Source organism: Catharus ustulatus, chromosome 4 (assembly GCF_009819885.2).
Source record: "Catharus ustulatus isolate bCatUst1 chromosome 4, bCatUst1.pri.v2, whole genome shotgun sequence".
Lineage (NCBI taxonomy): Eukaryota > Metazoa > Chordata > Aves > Passeriformes > Turdidae > Catharus > Catharus ustulatus.
In genome coordinates this window covers 49,097,884-49,114,526 of record NC_046224.1, presented here as the reverse complement: position 1 = coordinate 49,114,526, position 16,643 = coordinate 49,097,884, and the positions used below count along the sequence as shown (strand labels likewise).

The 16,643-nt window shown below is 39.5% G+C and overlaps 1 protein-coding gene across 1 annotated transcript in view; it reads left to right on the top strand.

The window, feature by feature from the left end:
• The window catches only part of LGR5 (leucine rich repeat containing G protein-coupled receptor 5), a 93,424-nt gene extending 84,667 nt beyond the window's left edge, over window positions 1-8,757 (top strand). Inside the window, exons 16-18 of the mRNA XM_033059115.1 lie at window positions 1,300-1,445; window positions 3,103-3,186; window positions 4,780-8,757. Of these exons, the coding sequence (XP_032915006.1) occupies window positions 1,300-1,445; window positions 3,103-3,186; window positions 4,780-5,870 (1,321 nt within the window). The 3' untranslated portion in view covers window positions 5,871-8,757. The remainder of the gene's footprint in view (window positions 1-1,299; window positions 1,446-3,102; window positions 3,187-4,779) is intronic.
• Window positions 8,758-16,643: the final 7,886 nt, after the last annotated feature.

Genomic DNA, 16,643 nt, shown 5'->3' with positions numbered 1-16,643 from the left:
AAATGCACTAATTTAGAAAATCACTTTAGAACTTAAGATTCTGTTTGTTCCCTTTTGTACCAAGATTTTTGGCTAGTGCACAAGTTTAAGTCCTGTTGGCACTGGGCCTGATTCAGCTTGATTTCTCTGCAGATTTCCCAGGGGGTTAGAGGTTGCTTATTACACCCATTATGTTAATTTACATGATTAACCTGTTGAAAGTAATCTGATAGGAGGATCTAGTTCTACTTTATTCCTTTTAAGTTAATTCAGAATAACTTCTAATCACTTCTTTATCTTTGAACTTTTTGGTATATTGGGCTTTTGGAATTAAGGTGAGTTTTTAGGTTTTACTGTGTGCTATTGGTGAACTATACAAATAAAATAGTTCTGCTTCCAAAGCATAAAATATATCCATGGAATAGAAGTAGTCTATAGAACTTAGATAGTAGTTCTTCTATGCTCCCCCAGAATTTGCACATCCCCAAAGGAATTAAATTCACAGTGTACCAGAAATGTGCAATTTTCTGACGACAGGAGCCTTCAAAAGCATTGGAAGTCACTGACATATATTGTTATGTGTTAGGAAGAACAATGATCTTAAAAGAATTAAGAATGAGTATCCTGTGTCCTGCAATGACTGCTCTCGTTTTTAAGACAATTAATAAAGTAAAACCTTTCTCTCAGTGACATTTCACACATAGTGCCTGATTCACTCACCTTCTGGTCTAGAACACTGCTTTCTTGATCTTCTGCCCAAGAAGCAATGTCTGTTTTGCCATCTTACTGTGAAATGAGTTAAATGTGGAAAGAGGTGAATAAAGTTTGATTTCCAAAAGATCTCATACTCCCTAAAGTGGAGAAATTCAGTTTGGGAAGTGTTTTGTTTTTGCCTGGTAGGCAGGTTGTGATCTTCATATGTGCTTGGGTTTTTTTTAAGAAACCATTAAGAAAGTTACTGTTGGAGAAACTGTTGATTTGCGCAGTAAAATCATTGAAAATCATAAAACCAGAAATACAGCTCTGATTAAAATTCACTCAACATAGATCTCCCACTGTCTTGTCTCCTTTGAAAACACATAAGAAAACTTCAGTATGCCTTTTCTAAAATTAGCCTAGAAACCATCTGCATTTACAATGAGGAATTTTGTTTTTGAATTATTTCTTCATTTTATGTCATTGTGACTGTTTTTTACCCAGAGATGTTTTTACTTTCTGATGTTTTAACTATTTGCTTTGTGTTAACTGTAGAGGAGCAGTACAATCCAGTAACTCTGGCGCTTAATCAGTGTCATGGCATGCTGCCTTATTCTTCTGCAGGGTCATGGAAATGCCTTATGCCTATCAGTGCTGTGCCTTTGGAGCTTGTGAGAACCACTACAGAATCTCCAGCCAATGGAACAAAGATGATAATAGCAGCATTGATGACTTTCACAGAAAGGATGCTGGACTGTTACAAATTCAAGGTAATGACCATCTTGGGCTTATAAGTCTACCTGAAGGCTGTGAGCAAGCTGTGATTTTAAATAAATAAGTAAAGTCTTTACAGAGATGGCCTCTCCCTGTCTCTTCTACAATAATATGTTATTTAAGTATTCCTGTGCTTAGCAAATTCATTCTGCCATTCAAAAATCTCACCCATGCACTCATCTTTTCATCCAAATAATGCTTACAATAATTGTGGTAAATTAAATCTTCCCTTTATATGAGACAGGGTAGTTCAGCTGGTATGTAACTCCATACAAAAGCAGTCCAGAAAAGATGTAGTTTCTTGCCAGTCTCAGAATAGAACACATCCTAGGCTTACTCACGCACTTCAGGATGAGCAATAGCCAAAGTATGTGGCTACTTTGGCATACTTTATCATAGAATCACAGAATATGCTGAGTTGGAAGGGACCCACAAGGATCATCAAGTTCAGCTCCTGACCCTGCACAGGGCAGCCCCAAGATTCACTCCATGTGCCTGAGACCATTGTCCAAATACTTCTTGATCTCTGACAGGCTTGGTGCTGTGATCACTTTCCTGTGGAGCCTGTTCCAGTGCCCAAGCACCCTCTAGGTGAAGAACCTTTTCTTGATATCCAACCTAAATCTCTCCTGGCTCAGCTTCATGACATTTCCTTGAGTCCTGTCCCTGGTCATGAGAGGAAGACCAGGTACCTGCCCCTCTGCCTCCCCTTGTGAGGATGTTGAAGATTTGAATGAGGTCTCTCCTCAGTCTCCTCTTCTTCAGGCTGAACAAACCAAGTAACCTCAGTTCCCCATGCAGCTTCCCCTCAAGGCCCTTCACCATCCTCATGGACCTGCTTTGGAAGCTCTCTAATATCTTTGGCTTTATATATTTCTTACATTGTGGTACCCAAAGCTGCCCCCAGCACTCAAGGTGTCCAGCTCAGAGCAGAGCAGGACAATCCCCTCCTTTGCCCAGCTGTGATGCTGTGCCTGATGCCCCCAGGACAGGGTTGGCCCTCCTGGCTCCAGGGCACTGTTGGCTCTGTCCAACTTGCCACAGACCAGGACCCCCAGGTCCCTTTCCCTGGCACTGCTCTCCAGCCTCTCGTTCCACAGTCTGGTACATAACCAGAGTTGCCAGACAGTGCATTTGTTCTTCAGGACACAAGACTGCTGCATTTTTCTTCCCCTTCAGCACTAGGTCTGTTACTTGATCTGTTTGTAGGTGCACATATACATTTACTCCACCTAGTTACTTTCTGTCCTATCTCTGATCCTGCAAACCAGTAGGTCAGAGCTCAGCAAGAGCCAAGAATATGCCCTAGTGATGACATAAGAAACACAGAAAACTTGGTTAATTGTCAGTAGCGTGGCACAACAGCAGAATTTATATTTTAAACTCCTTCCTAGGAAGTCATCACACTGCAAATTAGGCAATAGATAATGTAACTGTAAGTGATTGTTTTCAGAGAAGTAAAGATGCCAACTTTTAGAATAATCCCAAGTAAAGTAATTCGAAACCAGTAGGCAAATGTCTGCTTCTGCTCACAGTTCGGCAGACAAAGGGACAAGACTAGGCCTTAAATACCACAGGCATTTTTGCAACTTTTACTAAAAAAAATTTTCCTGAAAATTGCAGTAACAATTCTGGGCTTTTTCTCCCCAACAGATGAACGTGATTTTGAGGACTTTTTTCTTGACTTTGAAGAAGATTTGAAATCTCATCATTCAGTGCAATGCTCACCGTCTCCAGGTATGAAACTGCTGGACAGATAGGAATTCAAGGATAATGTTAGTAGATATTCGAGATGCAGAACAAACTGTGAATCAGATACTAGGACAGCAACATGATCTGCAGTAATTTGATGAGTCTAATTCAAATACAGTGCACAATAATATACAGCTTTGCATTGAATTCCAGAAAACTATTCAGCCACTATATTCCTCTGTGAGTGTGGCAAAAGTTTTGCCCAGTCACCAAACAGATCCTTACTCTGGGCCCCTTTTCACCAGAATTGATATCCCATCTAGAAAATGAGAGAGGACTCTTCTACGAAGATACAAATGATAAAGACAGCAGAATCTTTGCTCTCTCAGTCTTTTTCAAAGCTGAAGTAATTCTTCTGAATGTCACAGAGTTATTTTACACGTGAACGGCTTGAACAACAAACAATTTAGTTCTGTGTCTAGAAAATACCAAACACTACTGCGCTGATGTGCACAGTTCCTCACAAAGGACACCCAGCTCTGTCCTATTCTTTGTAGAATTTAGCCAGCCGTGGTCATAAGTTTTGATTGTTTGATTCAGCAAATGTTTTCACTAGCCATTCTTTCACTGTGAAAGAGGAACCAAAAAATGCCAAGTGACACCTTGTACTTCAGCATTCGTATTAAGCCATGATTCTCGTTTGCAACAACAACTAATTGTAAATTTTTTAAGTTATATAAAGAGGAATAGAAAAGGCAGGAAGTTCTTAGATCTATGACCTAATGGCTCTAATGGCCTAAGTTCTGAGTTCATTAAAACTTTGCTGTCTTCAAGGTAAGTCATCACCAGACCTGAGAGAAATTTTAGCTTGGATTTTTCAAATAGCAACTTAGAAAAACTTAGATCCTTATACTTACTTAATGGCAACAGCCATAGTTATAGGGAGGTCATTTCAGCTGCAGGGTTTATGTCTTCATGGAAAAGCACAGGCCACTGTGAGGGGCTTGCTTTGCTGGCTTGTACCAAGACATGTAATGTTTCTCTGACTGCAGAGCATTCAGAGCACAGCATATGCACCTCAGTTCTCTGAGAATGTGTAGCAAGCTTCAGTCATAATGACCTGACTTCAGACACAGGAGATCCAAAAATGCAACACTCCCAAATGCAGAGAGAGACACAGTCTTCTTGGACTGTGAAATGACATGTTATAAGGTAGCCAAAGTACATCTGTCCTTCTCCATTACATCACTCCCCACCAGGATTCATTAGGAACCTGTTTTAATTTAGTGAGAGGTAACATTTTCAGCTTTTTTCACTCACTGACAAATATCACCGCATTTTTTGAAACTACAAGAGTTGACATTCACATTGCAGTAGTGCTGCCAGGCACAAAAAGAAGCCCATAGGACAAGGACTCATGTGCGCCTCTAATGCAGTATGCATCACAGATTTAGCTGCATATTATCAGGGTCTCAGATTACTCCAAATAAAGCAAATTTCCAGCTCCCATGTTAGACTAAAATTCACTCTTTGGTTGTGCTGAGAATCTGCAAGAAGCATATACTTTGGTGTCTTAGAAAGCATGAGCGTTTTTTGTTTACATGGGCTTCCCTTACCTTTTTTATTTTGGCATTTCAGGTCCCTTCAAACCGTGTGACCATCTGTTTGGTAGCTGGCTGATCAGAATTGGAGTGTGGACCATAGTGGGTTTGACCTTTGTTTGCAATGCACTGGTGTCTGCTACAGTTTTCAGATCTCCATTGTATATGTCCTCCATAAAACTTTTGATTGGTTTAATAGCCATTGTAAATGCCCTGATGGGTCTGGCCAGCGGAGTACTGGCTAGCGTGGATGCATCCACTTTTGGTAGCTTTGCTCAGTATGGAGCACAGTGGGAAAGTGGAACTGGTTGCCAAATAACTGGCCTTCTCTCCATTTTTGCTTCAGAGGCTTCCATATTCCTCCTTACCCTAGCTGCACTCGAACGTGCATTCTCTGTAAAGCATGCTATGAAGTTTGAAACAAAATCCTCTGTTGCTAGTGTCAAAATTGCCATTTCCTTTTGCTTTATGTTGGCACTAATCATTGCAGTGATACCCCTCCTCACTGGAAGTGAGTATGGAGTTTCTCCGCTTTGTTTGCCTCTCCCATTTGGAGAGTCCACTGCCATGGGCTACATGGTAGCACTGGTATTGCTGAACTCCCTTTGCTTTCTGGTGATGACTGTTGCTTATACAAAGCTCTACTGTAGTTTAGAAAAGGGAGAACTAGACAACATTTGGGATTGCTCTATGGTCAAACATATAGCCTTGTTACTTTTTACTAATTGCATTCTTTATTGCCCTGTGGCCTTCTTATCTTTTTCCTCCTTACTAAACCTCACTTTTATCAGCCCAGAAGTGATTAAGTCAATACTTCTAGTGATTGTCCCACTGCCAGCATGTCTAAACCCACTGCTTTATATACTTTTCAATCCACATTTTAAGGAGGATTTGGGAAGTCTGCAAAAGCAAACTTTGATATGGAGGAGATCAAAACATGCTAGTCTGATCTCCGTGAATTCAGAAGACATAGAAAAACAATCTTGTGACTCAACACAGGCACTGGTAACCTTCACGAGTGCCAGCATATCTTATGATATGCCCACCAGCAGTTCCCTAATGCCACCCTCTTATCAAATGACAGAAGGCTGCAATCTTGCATCAGTCGCGTTTGTTCCCTGTCGCTAGTCGCAGAAACAGTACAGAAAACACCTCTGTTTACAAAATTTGTAATCCCAAAAGTAAGCGTGGATGTGTGCATACAAGTGTGGAGAGTGCCTCTAAATTATTGTGACACACCTCAGAAAACAGTTAATGACACAGCTTGCGGCAGGCTGAAAATCCAAACATTGAGCCTGCTCAGCTTGCTTCTGAAATGTTGGGATGAAGAGAGGAAATGAAAGCTGCTGAAGTTTGTGCAGTTGTATCAGCTGCTCTCTTTTAAAGTAGCACTGCTCAGAAAGAGCATCAGTTTGTCAAGAACAAAAATAGCATATTAAATTGGTAACATTTTTTCAAAGCATCACCCGATGTTGTCAGGGATTGGTTTTTTTTTTCCTGTTTATTGCAATTTGGTTTTAATAATAGTTTGTCAGTGCCATGATTGTTTTTTATAAGTATCTGTGTATGGTGTTTGTTCAGCAAGGTATCTAAATGGAAGAGAAGTTTCTGCAGAATACCCTCTGATGAAGTTCTGTTTGATAAAGCTGATTAAATGGTTTAACTGGCATCGAGTTTGTATTTTGGAAGTCATCTAACTTGACAAAGCATTTTTAATTGTCAGCGAATGCTAAAAAATTAACATGATGAGAAAGAAGTTAATCAAAATGGTGTTAATCATTTAAAATGTAATTGTAAATGGCAAGGCATTGTCACATGAGTATTTTTCTACTGAGGTTCTGTACAGTTTGGTCCTGAACTGCTTTCATGCCAGTAGAACTACTCGCAGAATTACTGATGATAAAATTGGCAGATGATTTGTTTAATTTGAAGGTGAAAAATACTACAGAGAAAGTCATTAATATAAAAAAATGGCATACTGAGAACTACTAAGGGACACCAAAGGCACTCAGACAGAAACATTCATTTAAGGCAATTTGTCTAGGAACAAGAGCTGTAATCTTGCTCATGGCATCATCTCTGTCTCATGAAACAGTGATTCTAGAAAGCTGCTAGTTCATAGTCACTAGTCAGTTGAAAATTTAGAGGTCACTGTGTCCTTTTGGATAAGGATAGCCAATATCCTTAGCTAAGGCAATATTAAGTAGGAGTGAAGAGGTTGTGTGATCTGTGTTCTTAGCACTGATGCAAGCACTCCTGGGATACTTCAAACACTTATGGCATTCACATGTTGTAAACAACATTGTGAAATTGGAAAGGATATGAACATAATAAATTTAGAATAACTTAAAAAATAAGTGATTTGATCACAGTTTACAAGTAGCTGCTTCTGGAATACAGAAGTTTGAAGGCAGAGGACTACTCATCTGAGAGGAAAAAAATCTGGTATGGTCAACTGGAAATTTACATTAGTGATATGCAGCATACAAATAAACGTGGAAATTGTTGATAGAGATGGTCATTAGCTAGTGAAATTACTGTCACCAAAAATATCTAAATTCATATTGGGTATATTGCCAAAAAAGATACTGGAGCAGTTGTTGAAATTCAGGGACTTCTGATGGCTTTAGTTTTGGAAAAGACTTGATTAGGTTAACAGAGCTCTCTGATCTTAAATCTGTTAATACTTTGCTGAATCAAGGCATGTATGTTTACACATCAGAAGCATCCTAGTTAGAAAGAAGAGACTTCAGGTCCTTGCCAAATCTACTGTTAAAATATCTCAGACAACAGAGTCACATAGAATATAATTCTTTAACCTCATCCAAGCCATCAGGGGATATTCCAGTATTGTTTTCTAAGAGCTGGCACCTTTTGCTTAAGTAAGCTGATCATTTAAGACAGAAAAATGCACAAATTTACCTATTATTGTTGTTGTTCAAAAGAGCTCCCTGAGGAGTAACATTTACTAGCTCAGTATTCACTGCTCAGTTAATGGCCATTCGACCTCCAGGTGAATGAGACTAATTTTTTAACATTAGGAAGGTTAGGCTCAGCCCAGCAATTAAGGTAATCTGTTGCAGATGATCTCTGTTGTTCATCTGTTCCTGTATATAAAACTTCCTGGGACTCAAGGATGGATTTTCACAATGAAGAATTTGCTGCCAACAATGCGTGTGCCTTAATTTTCGTGTCCATTCACACTGGCATATTTTTAGTTTTGAAGTTACAGATGGCATCAGTTGACTTTGGCTGACACGTTCATCCTTCAGGGAAAAAAAATGAACCAATTCCGAAATTATGTATGATAAAGTCAGCTGGGTACTTATCTTAATCCTTTATCTGTTGTGGCTTTTGAAGCAGTGCAGCACACAGCTGCAGAAACGATGCCTGAAACCACTTTGGATTAAACAGAGGATCAGTCAACCATTGCACAATACCTATTACCATGTTTACTTAGCTTTAATTTAACTGGGGTCCATCTGTGCTGCTCTGCTTAATGTCAGTAAGGTTCCTTTCAGCTTGCTATATTTAAGAAGTTTGTAAAGAAATTTGAGAAGCAAAATAATGTTATAATTCAAAAGACTAGTTAAAGAAAGCTTCTTTTATCAGAACTTTTTTAGCTTGCAGAAGGTCCTAAAGGCTTTGTGTCTTATTTTTATAAGCATGTTTGAAATATTTTGATCAGATATTTTTAACTTGAAATTGTTAAAATTCATTTAATAGATTTTTAAAGTAAAATGTGTAAATATAGAACTGTATTTATTATTACAGTGAAATGCAACCACAGTAAAGGACATGAGATTAAACCCTGTACAGTTTCATATTGATATTTGCTATATTTTCTGCTCATATGTTACTAAATTCATTATCTGTAAATAATATAATGTAAATGTGTAGTGATTGTAAATAGGTGACATGCTTTCTTTTCTATCAGTGTTCCAAACATATGTAAGTTGTAATAAAATGTGACTACAGTAAAGAGCGTTTAATCATGACCTAACACCTCACAAAATGGTGTGTATTCTCAATTAATCCTTTCAAAATACACTAACCTCCCTAGGTGTCTGAAATCCTTGACAAAATATGTTACAGATTGCTGTAAAAAGAAAAAAGAAAAAAAAAGAGAAAGAGAGAATAATTGTGGAGAAAAAAATGAATAGAATAATAGTGTTTCATATCAACACAGACTAAATCTTTTACCAAAACTTCACTTGCAGACCCTTATGAGCAGATCCTGCTCCTTGTGCATGCTGCTGTGTCTCGCTGATGACCTCTCACAGTTGCCACATGTGACACCAGCACCTCCAGCTGTGTGACAAAGGTGTGCAGCCGGTCAGGCACAAGTTACCCACAACCTGCAGACCACACACAAGAGAGCTTCGATTCAGCTGCACTGGGCTGCTGCTTCTAATACGACAGCAAATTCTCCCACATCATTCCTTGTTTTCTCTCCGACCCCTAATCTGGCAGATGAGGCAGGTGAGGGGAAAAGTAAACATCTGGTAGAGTTCATCTGATATGTGGCAGAGGGGAGCACCATCAGGTATGAAATGGATGGAGGTGCTAAGGGCAAGTGAAAGGTGGGGCTTAAAAGAGGACTTGGCAAGAGCCAAGTTGCTCAGGCTTGCACCAGAACTTGAATTAAAGGCAGGCAACAGCTAAGTACAGCCATGTCATTTTGTAGGCAACAAGAACAGGTGAAACAGGGCATGCATTCTTGTTAAGAGAGACTGCAGCATGGGACAGTTACACATACTTAGTTTTTCAGAGATGACAATTCTAGGTCATTTCTATGAAGTACTTGAAAGAAAAAGGTAAAATACCAATGAAGCAAAAACTCTCAGAAAACAATTGTTTAGTCAGGAATTCATATGGGAAGTAATAAATTACTAAGATTTTTTTTAAAAAAGGTAGAATTGTCCTATGTTTAAATGGATTTTAGAATAGCATGCAGGCTCTCAGGATAGATGAGGCCACTTTGGGGAAGGTAATTTCTGCCAGAAGGGCCTGTGCAGAAGAAGTAAAAGTAAGTTTTTTGGGTGAGTTTTAGAATAGTCTTATTGGGGTAGGACAGGACCAGCAGAGAATGGGAATAAGAAAGTCATTAATTATCTTTAGGAGCAAAAAACCAGAAGTATGACAGCATAGAGGAGTGCATAACTCAGGGAGGACAGAGGCCTTCAAGAGACAGGATGCAAATTGGTGGAGTCTTATGAGACATTAAGAAGCATGATGGAGTTTTGTGAAGGATGGGGAGCTCAAAGTGGACACAAAAAGATGGAAGTGTTGTGATGGCTAAGGACATTGAAATGGTGAGAAAACAAGCAAGTAAAGATGATTTCACATGCATATGTGCACCAGACAGCGTAAGCAATCTTAGAGCCAGGAACCATAAGGAAGAAGAATGAAATTATTTTAGGAAGAAGATAGTACAACTTAAGTTGTGAAAGGAAAGAGAATACCTACAAAGGAAGAATGAACTGGTTGGTGAAAGTGATGTAGAAGGGAAAGACAGAAACCAAGGTTATATAGCTTGATACATGGAAGAAAGGCTTTTGTTAATTGATGTACCAAACAGTGAGCAGTAGTGCCTGAGGTCAGTGTTCTGGGCAATGCTAGCACACATGCACAGGGAGTTGCTCTCTGAAAACACTCGTGCCACAGATGTGCAGTGTTCTCTGCAGTAACAACTGAAGGAGAGTTTACTGCAGGCTTGTACAACAGGTTATTTAGGGAGACCAGACAGAGCTCGCCACTACTCTGGCTCACTGTATACATTATTGAGTTTTATTTGGGAACTCAGTCCTCAGAGAAGTTGCAGATGGCCTAGAAAAAAGAGCTAGTCAGAGATACAGTGAAAGTCATAAAGAAGATGGGTATACCTGTAAAATAATGTAATATAATGGATGGGGATAAAGGCCAAGCCTTAGCAGGTACCAGCAGAGAAGCAGAGAACAGCACCACAAAGGCAATGCTGTACCAGGTGGGCAGGAGGCTTCAGTCTGCTACCAAAAGAGGGGAGAACACCCCTGACTAATCTGATGATCATAATTGATTTCAGATGGAGACCAGCCACTTGTGCAGCCCTTACTGTTGCTGCTGCTCTATATTTGCTTCCTATCTCTGTGCCCTACATGCACTAGACAGCAGTAGTGACCTATATATACTAGACAGAGAGATAGCTGCTACCATATAAAGTATCAAACTACTATCTTCTAGCCAAATCATCTCTAATAGGAATTTCAGCTTATCAGGGGCACCACTTATTTCCTCTGAGTTTCATATTAAACACTGTAATAAAAATATCATAATCAACATTTCTTGTCATAGTTTAGGTTGCTGTAGAAAGGTAAGATGCTGAAAATTTCATTGATCAATCACTTAAGAATGCTCAAATAATTTAAAATGCAGTAAAAGTAATGTTTTCCTTAGGAAAACACTGGAAGACAAGGTAGTGGAGACAGAAGAGTGAGAATATGGATACAAAACAACAGCAGCAGCAGTGTCAGAAAATTCCTTCCAGATCTGTGAAGCACAGTAATTGTGCAGATGCTCAGGTGCTGCAGAAGACAGCTCTCAAATTCCAGGGCAGCTGTACTGCTTCCACCAGCAAGGGAGGGACCACTATCTCCACCAGCCATAATAAGTACCTCATGTTCTCTTTCATTAACACGGGCCAAACAAGGGACAAGTCTGCCCTTCTGCCACAACGTTATTGTGAAAAATAATGTGAGGCTAAGCCTAGAAAACTGATTGAACTCATTGTATGTCTTTGCTTGTATAGAATTCCAACTAAATGTGATTAGAAATTTTAAAGGAAAATGCAAATCTACCCATGTTAATACATAAAGCAGAAGAGATTCCATGTGTTATACCTAACCCTGGCAAATACACTGGAAAGAAAAGGCAGTATCAACATTAGGAACATCTTGTTCATATAATGAGAATCACAGACTTGTGCTCCAATGACTCTGGAGACATAGGAAACATGAGTATGTTCTCTCCATAGAAAAATCTGTTGTGGCATTGTCAAAATTATCTAAAGATCTGATCTCAGTCATAAGAAAAAACAAACATTAAGAATATTCCTCTTGAGAGCTGGCCCGTAGCCAGGATATCTAAAAAACTTAGTCACAGACAAAGGGTCCACTCAAAATCCATGTTTAATTTTTCCACAGGTGGCAACATTTCCACTTGTCAAGTAAAAAATATGCTTTGTTTACAAGAGGAAAACTCTCCATCTGTGAATCTAAATACTTATACTAAGTTTTATGCATGCACATACCAGAGTCTTCTGCAGCCAGCCTTGAAGGTCTCAGGACTCCAAAACTAATTCTTGAAGGAAGTTACAAACATCTCCTTCTGCATCTGGTGTCATTCTCTATCACAGTCACTGTTTTGACAGGTGTCTGCAGTAATTAATTTGGTTCCATACATTCCAACAGCTTCTCAGGACTATCTATTGAGGTCACTGCAGTTATTATCAGCCTTTCCCATTTATGAACTAACCTATTCCTGGAGGAAGGAGTTCTCCCAGCCTTCTAAGAAAAAAGTAATAGGGGAGATTGTCCTACTCAAAACAGGTGTTTCATCTCCCATAGAAAGTACCACAGACTTTTGGGAAGTCCTTCTAGGTCTCTTTACTGGTTGACTATGAAAATGTACTCTAGAGAGATTTGTGTGGCCAGAGAATGAATTCTAGAATATGCAATCAGTGCTTCAGTGTGAGACACTGATGTGCCAGGGGTGAATGGCTCAAACAATTGACCATTCACAAAAGCAGCGGGTGCTTTGCTGAGAGTGACGTACAAGGGAGCAGCCCAGGTGCAGAGAGGGTGCACACCCTCCACCATAGGCTAAAACAGGGGTTTGAGCCAGATAAGGCAAGAGGCCTGTAAGAAGCAGATCCTGGGAGATAGGATAGTGCTTTTTATCATGCCAGTGTCCTGCATTCCATGACTGGCTCAGGTGTAAAATTTCACTCTGAGGGAGACAGTGGGACATTTACAGGAAGGTCTGAAGGTTCATCCCTTGTGATGGGGTATAATTGGCTCAGTTGTGCTGATGTGAGAGGCAGTTGTCATGTCTTAGAAGGTGCCATAAGCCATCAAAGACCCCTGTAGTGCCACATGATCCATGGTGTTGCATCACACAGTGTCAAACTGCCCTGTCAGAGGAGGTACCTGGGCACACCCAGTGAGCCTGAGCATATATTAGCACACTGGTCTTTGTGTTTCATGGGGTTCCCTCACCCCTGGCAGATCAAGACTGCCACCATCACTTCAACGTACAGACATCTAAACTGCAAGAATCAAGTCTCATCACTGCATCCAAGGATGGTGACTGTATACCTTTCTCCCTCCTTTTTCTTCCTCCTTAATTTGTATTTTTCTCTCTTTTTTCTCCTAACTTCTTCTCAAAATATATTGTAAGCCTAACTAAAAACTTCTAGTCAGTGCCTTAGTGCTTTTATATGTCTGGATAAGTTAAAGGCGGCTATGTTTAATTTTGTTAAGCTAAAGTTTGTGAAGTTCATTGCTTTGTCTGGATTTGGTTTTAAAATGTGGCAAGACTATCTTAATGTTCTAAAATTTTCTAGTGAATGCTTGTTATTGAACATCCTGAGAATTTTGTTCTTTCTCCTGTGCACCATCCAGAGCGAATCCAACAACATTCCCCTAAACCCATGGAATGGATTGTGGCATAAAATTTTAATGCATGAAGTGGGAAAACAGTTTCCTGACATAACTGAATGCCTTACTGTGAATGCAAAGTATGAGGAGATTTGCTTTATTTGATATATATATTTGTCCTAGTATACAGGTAATTCAAAATTGTTGGAATTTCCCATGTTCAGGTGGTTTTTCTGGGGTTTGTGTTTTTTCTGGGATTTTTGGTAAGTTTGGACAATAGGGCATATTCTGGAAAAGCCTCTACTTCCCTGCATAGCCAGTCCTGCTCAACCTGCCCACTCAGGAGGCCTTCTCCATCCTGTTCTGGAGGACTTGGACAGCTGAAGACACTAAGTCCTAAGACATTGAAGAATATGTCTCTAAGGGACAATGACATTCTTGCTGAGATTAAATAAAGCAATAAAGCACACAGGATGGAATCTAGGAACACTGACAGCAGAGTTTGGCATGTGTTCATTATCACAAAGACAAGGAATCAATGTTCTCTGTCAGAGAAAGATACACTTTTAATTGGCAGGGAGGTAAAGTCAGAGCAGACTGGAAACTCTGTAGGATCACCATGGGCCAGAAAGCTTGTGAAATTACCTTAGAAAAAATAGAGACTGCATACCAAAAAAATATTCTTTTGGAGTTTTCTTCAGAGAAAGTGCCCCAGTTCTCCAGCTCAAGCTGTCCAGTAGGAGATTTTTTTCTGTCCAATGAGTGGTGCCAAAATATCTCCCTCAGGAAATGCCACCTCTGGAATTAAAAGCAGCCTCCGTGGCTTCCTGAAATAAACCGCTTTGCAGCTGAAAATCATGAGCCTTCCTTGCCCTTGGCTTAAAAGTACTACAAGCAAAGCAAAAATTTAACATAAGTTTGCCCATCTCTGAGAGAGCAAACATAGAGAGGTTATATAGAGATGGAGTTTCTTTTTGTGGGGAAAGAAAAAAAAAATACAAGTTTTGAAGATGCTGGAGCAAAAGCACTTAAAACATCTCATAGTCATAAAGTTTCTCATTCAAAAGAGCAGCAAAGAGAAACCAAAATGACAGTGAGCAAACAGTGTATGGCCCCATGTGCTGGACACAGAAACGGTAGAAAACAAACAAAACAATTAAAAATGTGTTTTATTGGGTTCATCAAGTGTTAAGTTTGGTGAGTTGACAGACTATACAAAATTCAAATATCTTTACACTTCTATTCACTCCACTTAAATAGGAATAAGTAATACTAGCTTGGACAGAAATTAAATGCAAGTCAAAGTAAAATATCAGTATTTATAATTTAGTTTCTATCCCTGAATACTGCTTTTCTACCTACAAAAACTGATTGTCTTTCTCTTGAAAAAATTATCTCTCTTTTTCCCATTCTCTTAACACTATGCTTTACACAAGACTATGGGTGTATGTAGGACTTTTCAGGTCTTTAAGCAATTTCCCCCACTCCCCAGAGGATTTAACAACAGTAAGATATCCATTTTGTGAGCCATAGGTGAACTGTTCTCAGTATCAATTTCTCTCTACTTTTATTATAATGTGTTTTAGGAGAGCCTTTTGGAGCTTTGGTATCAGACCAAAATCTAACTGCTCTAAACACTGCAAAAACACAAAAAGTCTAGTTAGAAGTTCTTGGAGCTATATCCTGAATACAAGTGAGCATAAAGAGAAAGGAGAAAAATTGGTTTAAAAGCCCACAGACCTTTGCAGTGTAGAATTCAGAAGCTTTCCAAGGGGCCTTCCTCACTTCAGTGGATTTCAGCAAGTGTTTATTCTCATACCAAATATTGCTATTTGCGTAGTGGAATTTCTCACATTTGTAGGCAGTGAACTGCAGCTCAGTCCTAAAAACTGTTGCTTTATGGTAGAGTGAAGCATTTCTCATCAAATCTGGGCCCTCATGAATAAAACATTAGGTCTGATTTTTAATTTTTTTTTAAAATAATGACAAACAATAGATCTATTGTCCACCAAGTACCATTCTTACACCAAGAGCCTTTCATAACGATAGCAGCACCTTAAAAGTGCTTTGATCTATGAAGGATCAAATATCTTTGTTTCCTATTAACATAGCTCTCTTTCCCAATAGAGCACAGAGCATTTCTGATAATGGCACTCTTATTATGATAATTAGAAAAAGATTGTTCAGCTCTATTTCCCCCTTAGAGCTCCCTGGCAAATTTCTCCTTTTGTGTCATTCACATTTTCTACCCCAAATACCTCTGTCATAAGGAAAAAATTTTAAAGTTTCACATTTTATGGCTCAGAAGTTTAGGCTGCCAATGTGATGTTAACCAGTCATTAAAAGATTCAGAAGAAAGATCCAGATGAAAAAGTAAGCCATCACCTTTTAAAAATAATGTATTTTTTAGACATGAGTGAGATTTTCAATAAATGTCATAGATCTTTTAATAAGGTAGCAAAAATGTGCCCTGGCTTTATTTTCAAGGGAGACATGAGAAAACACTCCAAGAAAAGTTTGTCCCAAGGGATTTGAGGGTGTAATATGACCAGAAGCAGAATTCATAGGACAGATGACAGACAGAGGAAGATACTTGCTAAGAGATTATTCCCAGACATCCTATTGGAAGCTTAGATTTCTTTGTGTTGTCCTACAATACTCAGCCTTTTGCCTCTCCCATCAGGGATGTAGCCCCGAGATTGCAGGCTGTCAGGGCTGGATGGAGAAAGTCAGCCTTTTTTTGCCAGGCACTTAGTGCCACCATGTGCCCAAGTGTGCCTCACTGCTGCTGGGAAACTCTCCTTTTCCTTTTCAGTTTCTGGTTCAGTGAGTCCTCCCTTTTCTGAAAGGCTCAGAGGGACAATTTGAGAAAATTCCCTGTGTAAACTTGAGGAATTCTGGCAGAAGGCAGGTTTCCAGCCTCTCCCACCTTGGTGGTGGTGGAGATGGACAAAAGGCTGGCAACAGAAGCCCTTTGGCTTCAATGGTTTTCCAGTCTGAAACAGAGCAGTCTTGATCAGCAAGTCGTAGCAAAGCCTTTTACATGCAGAAGGGAAACAAAGAATAGATTAACTGATCAACTTTCTTGCCCAATTGCGTTAATACAGCCAATGTTTCTGGAGTCTCTGGCACAAATCCAATGGTTCAGAGGGATGGAGTCCAGGGTGTAGGTTTCGTATTCTACCAGTGTGTCCAGCAGAACTGGATGCAGTATATCCAAGGAAACTGTATATTTCTTGACTTTCCTTAGAGATTTTTTAGTCCA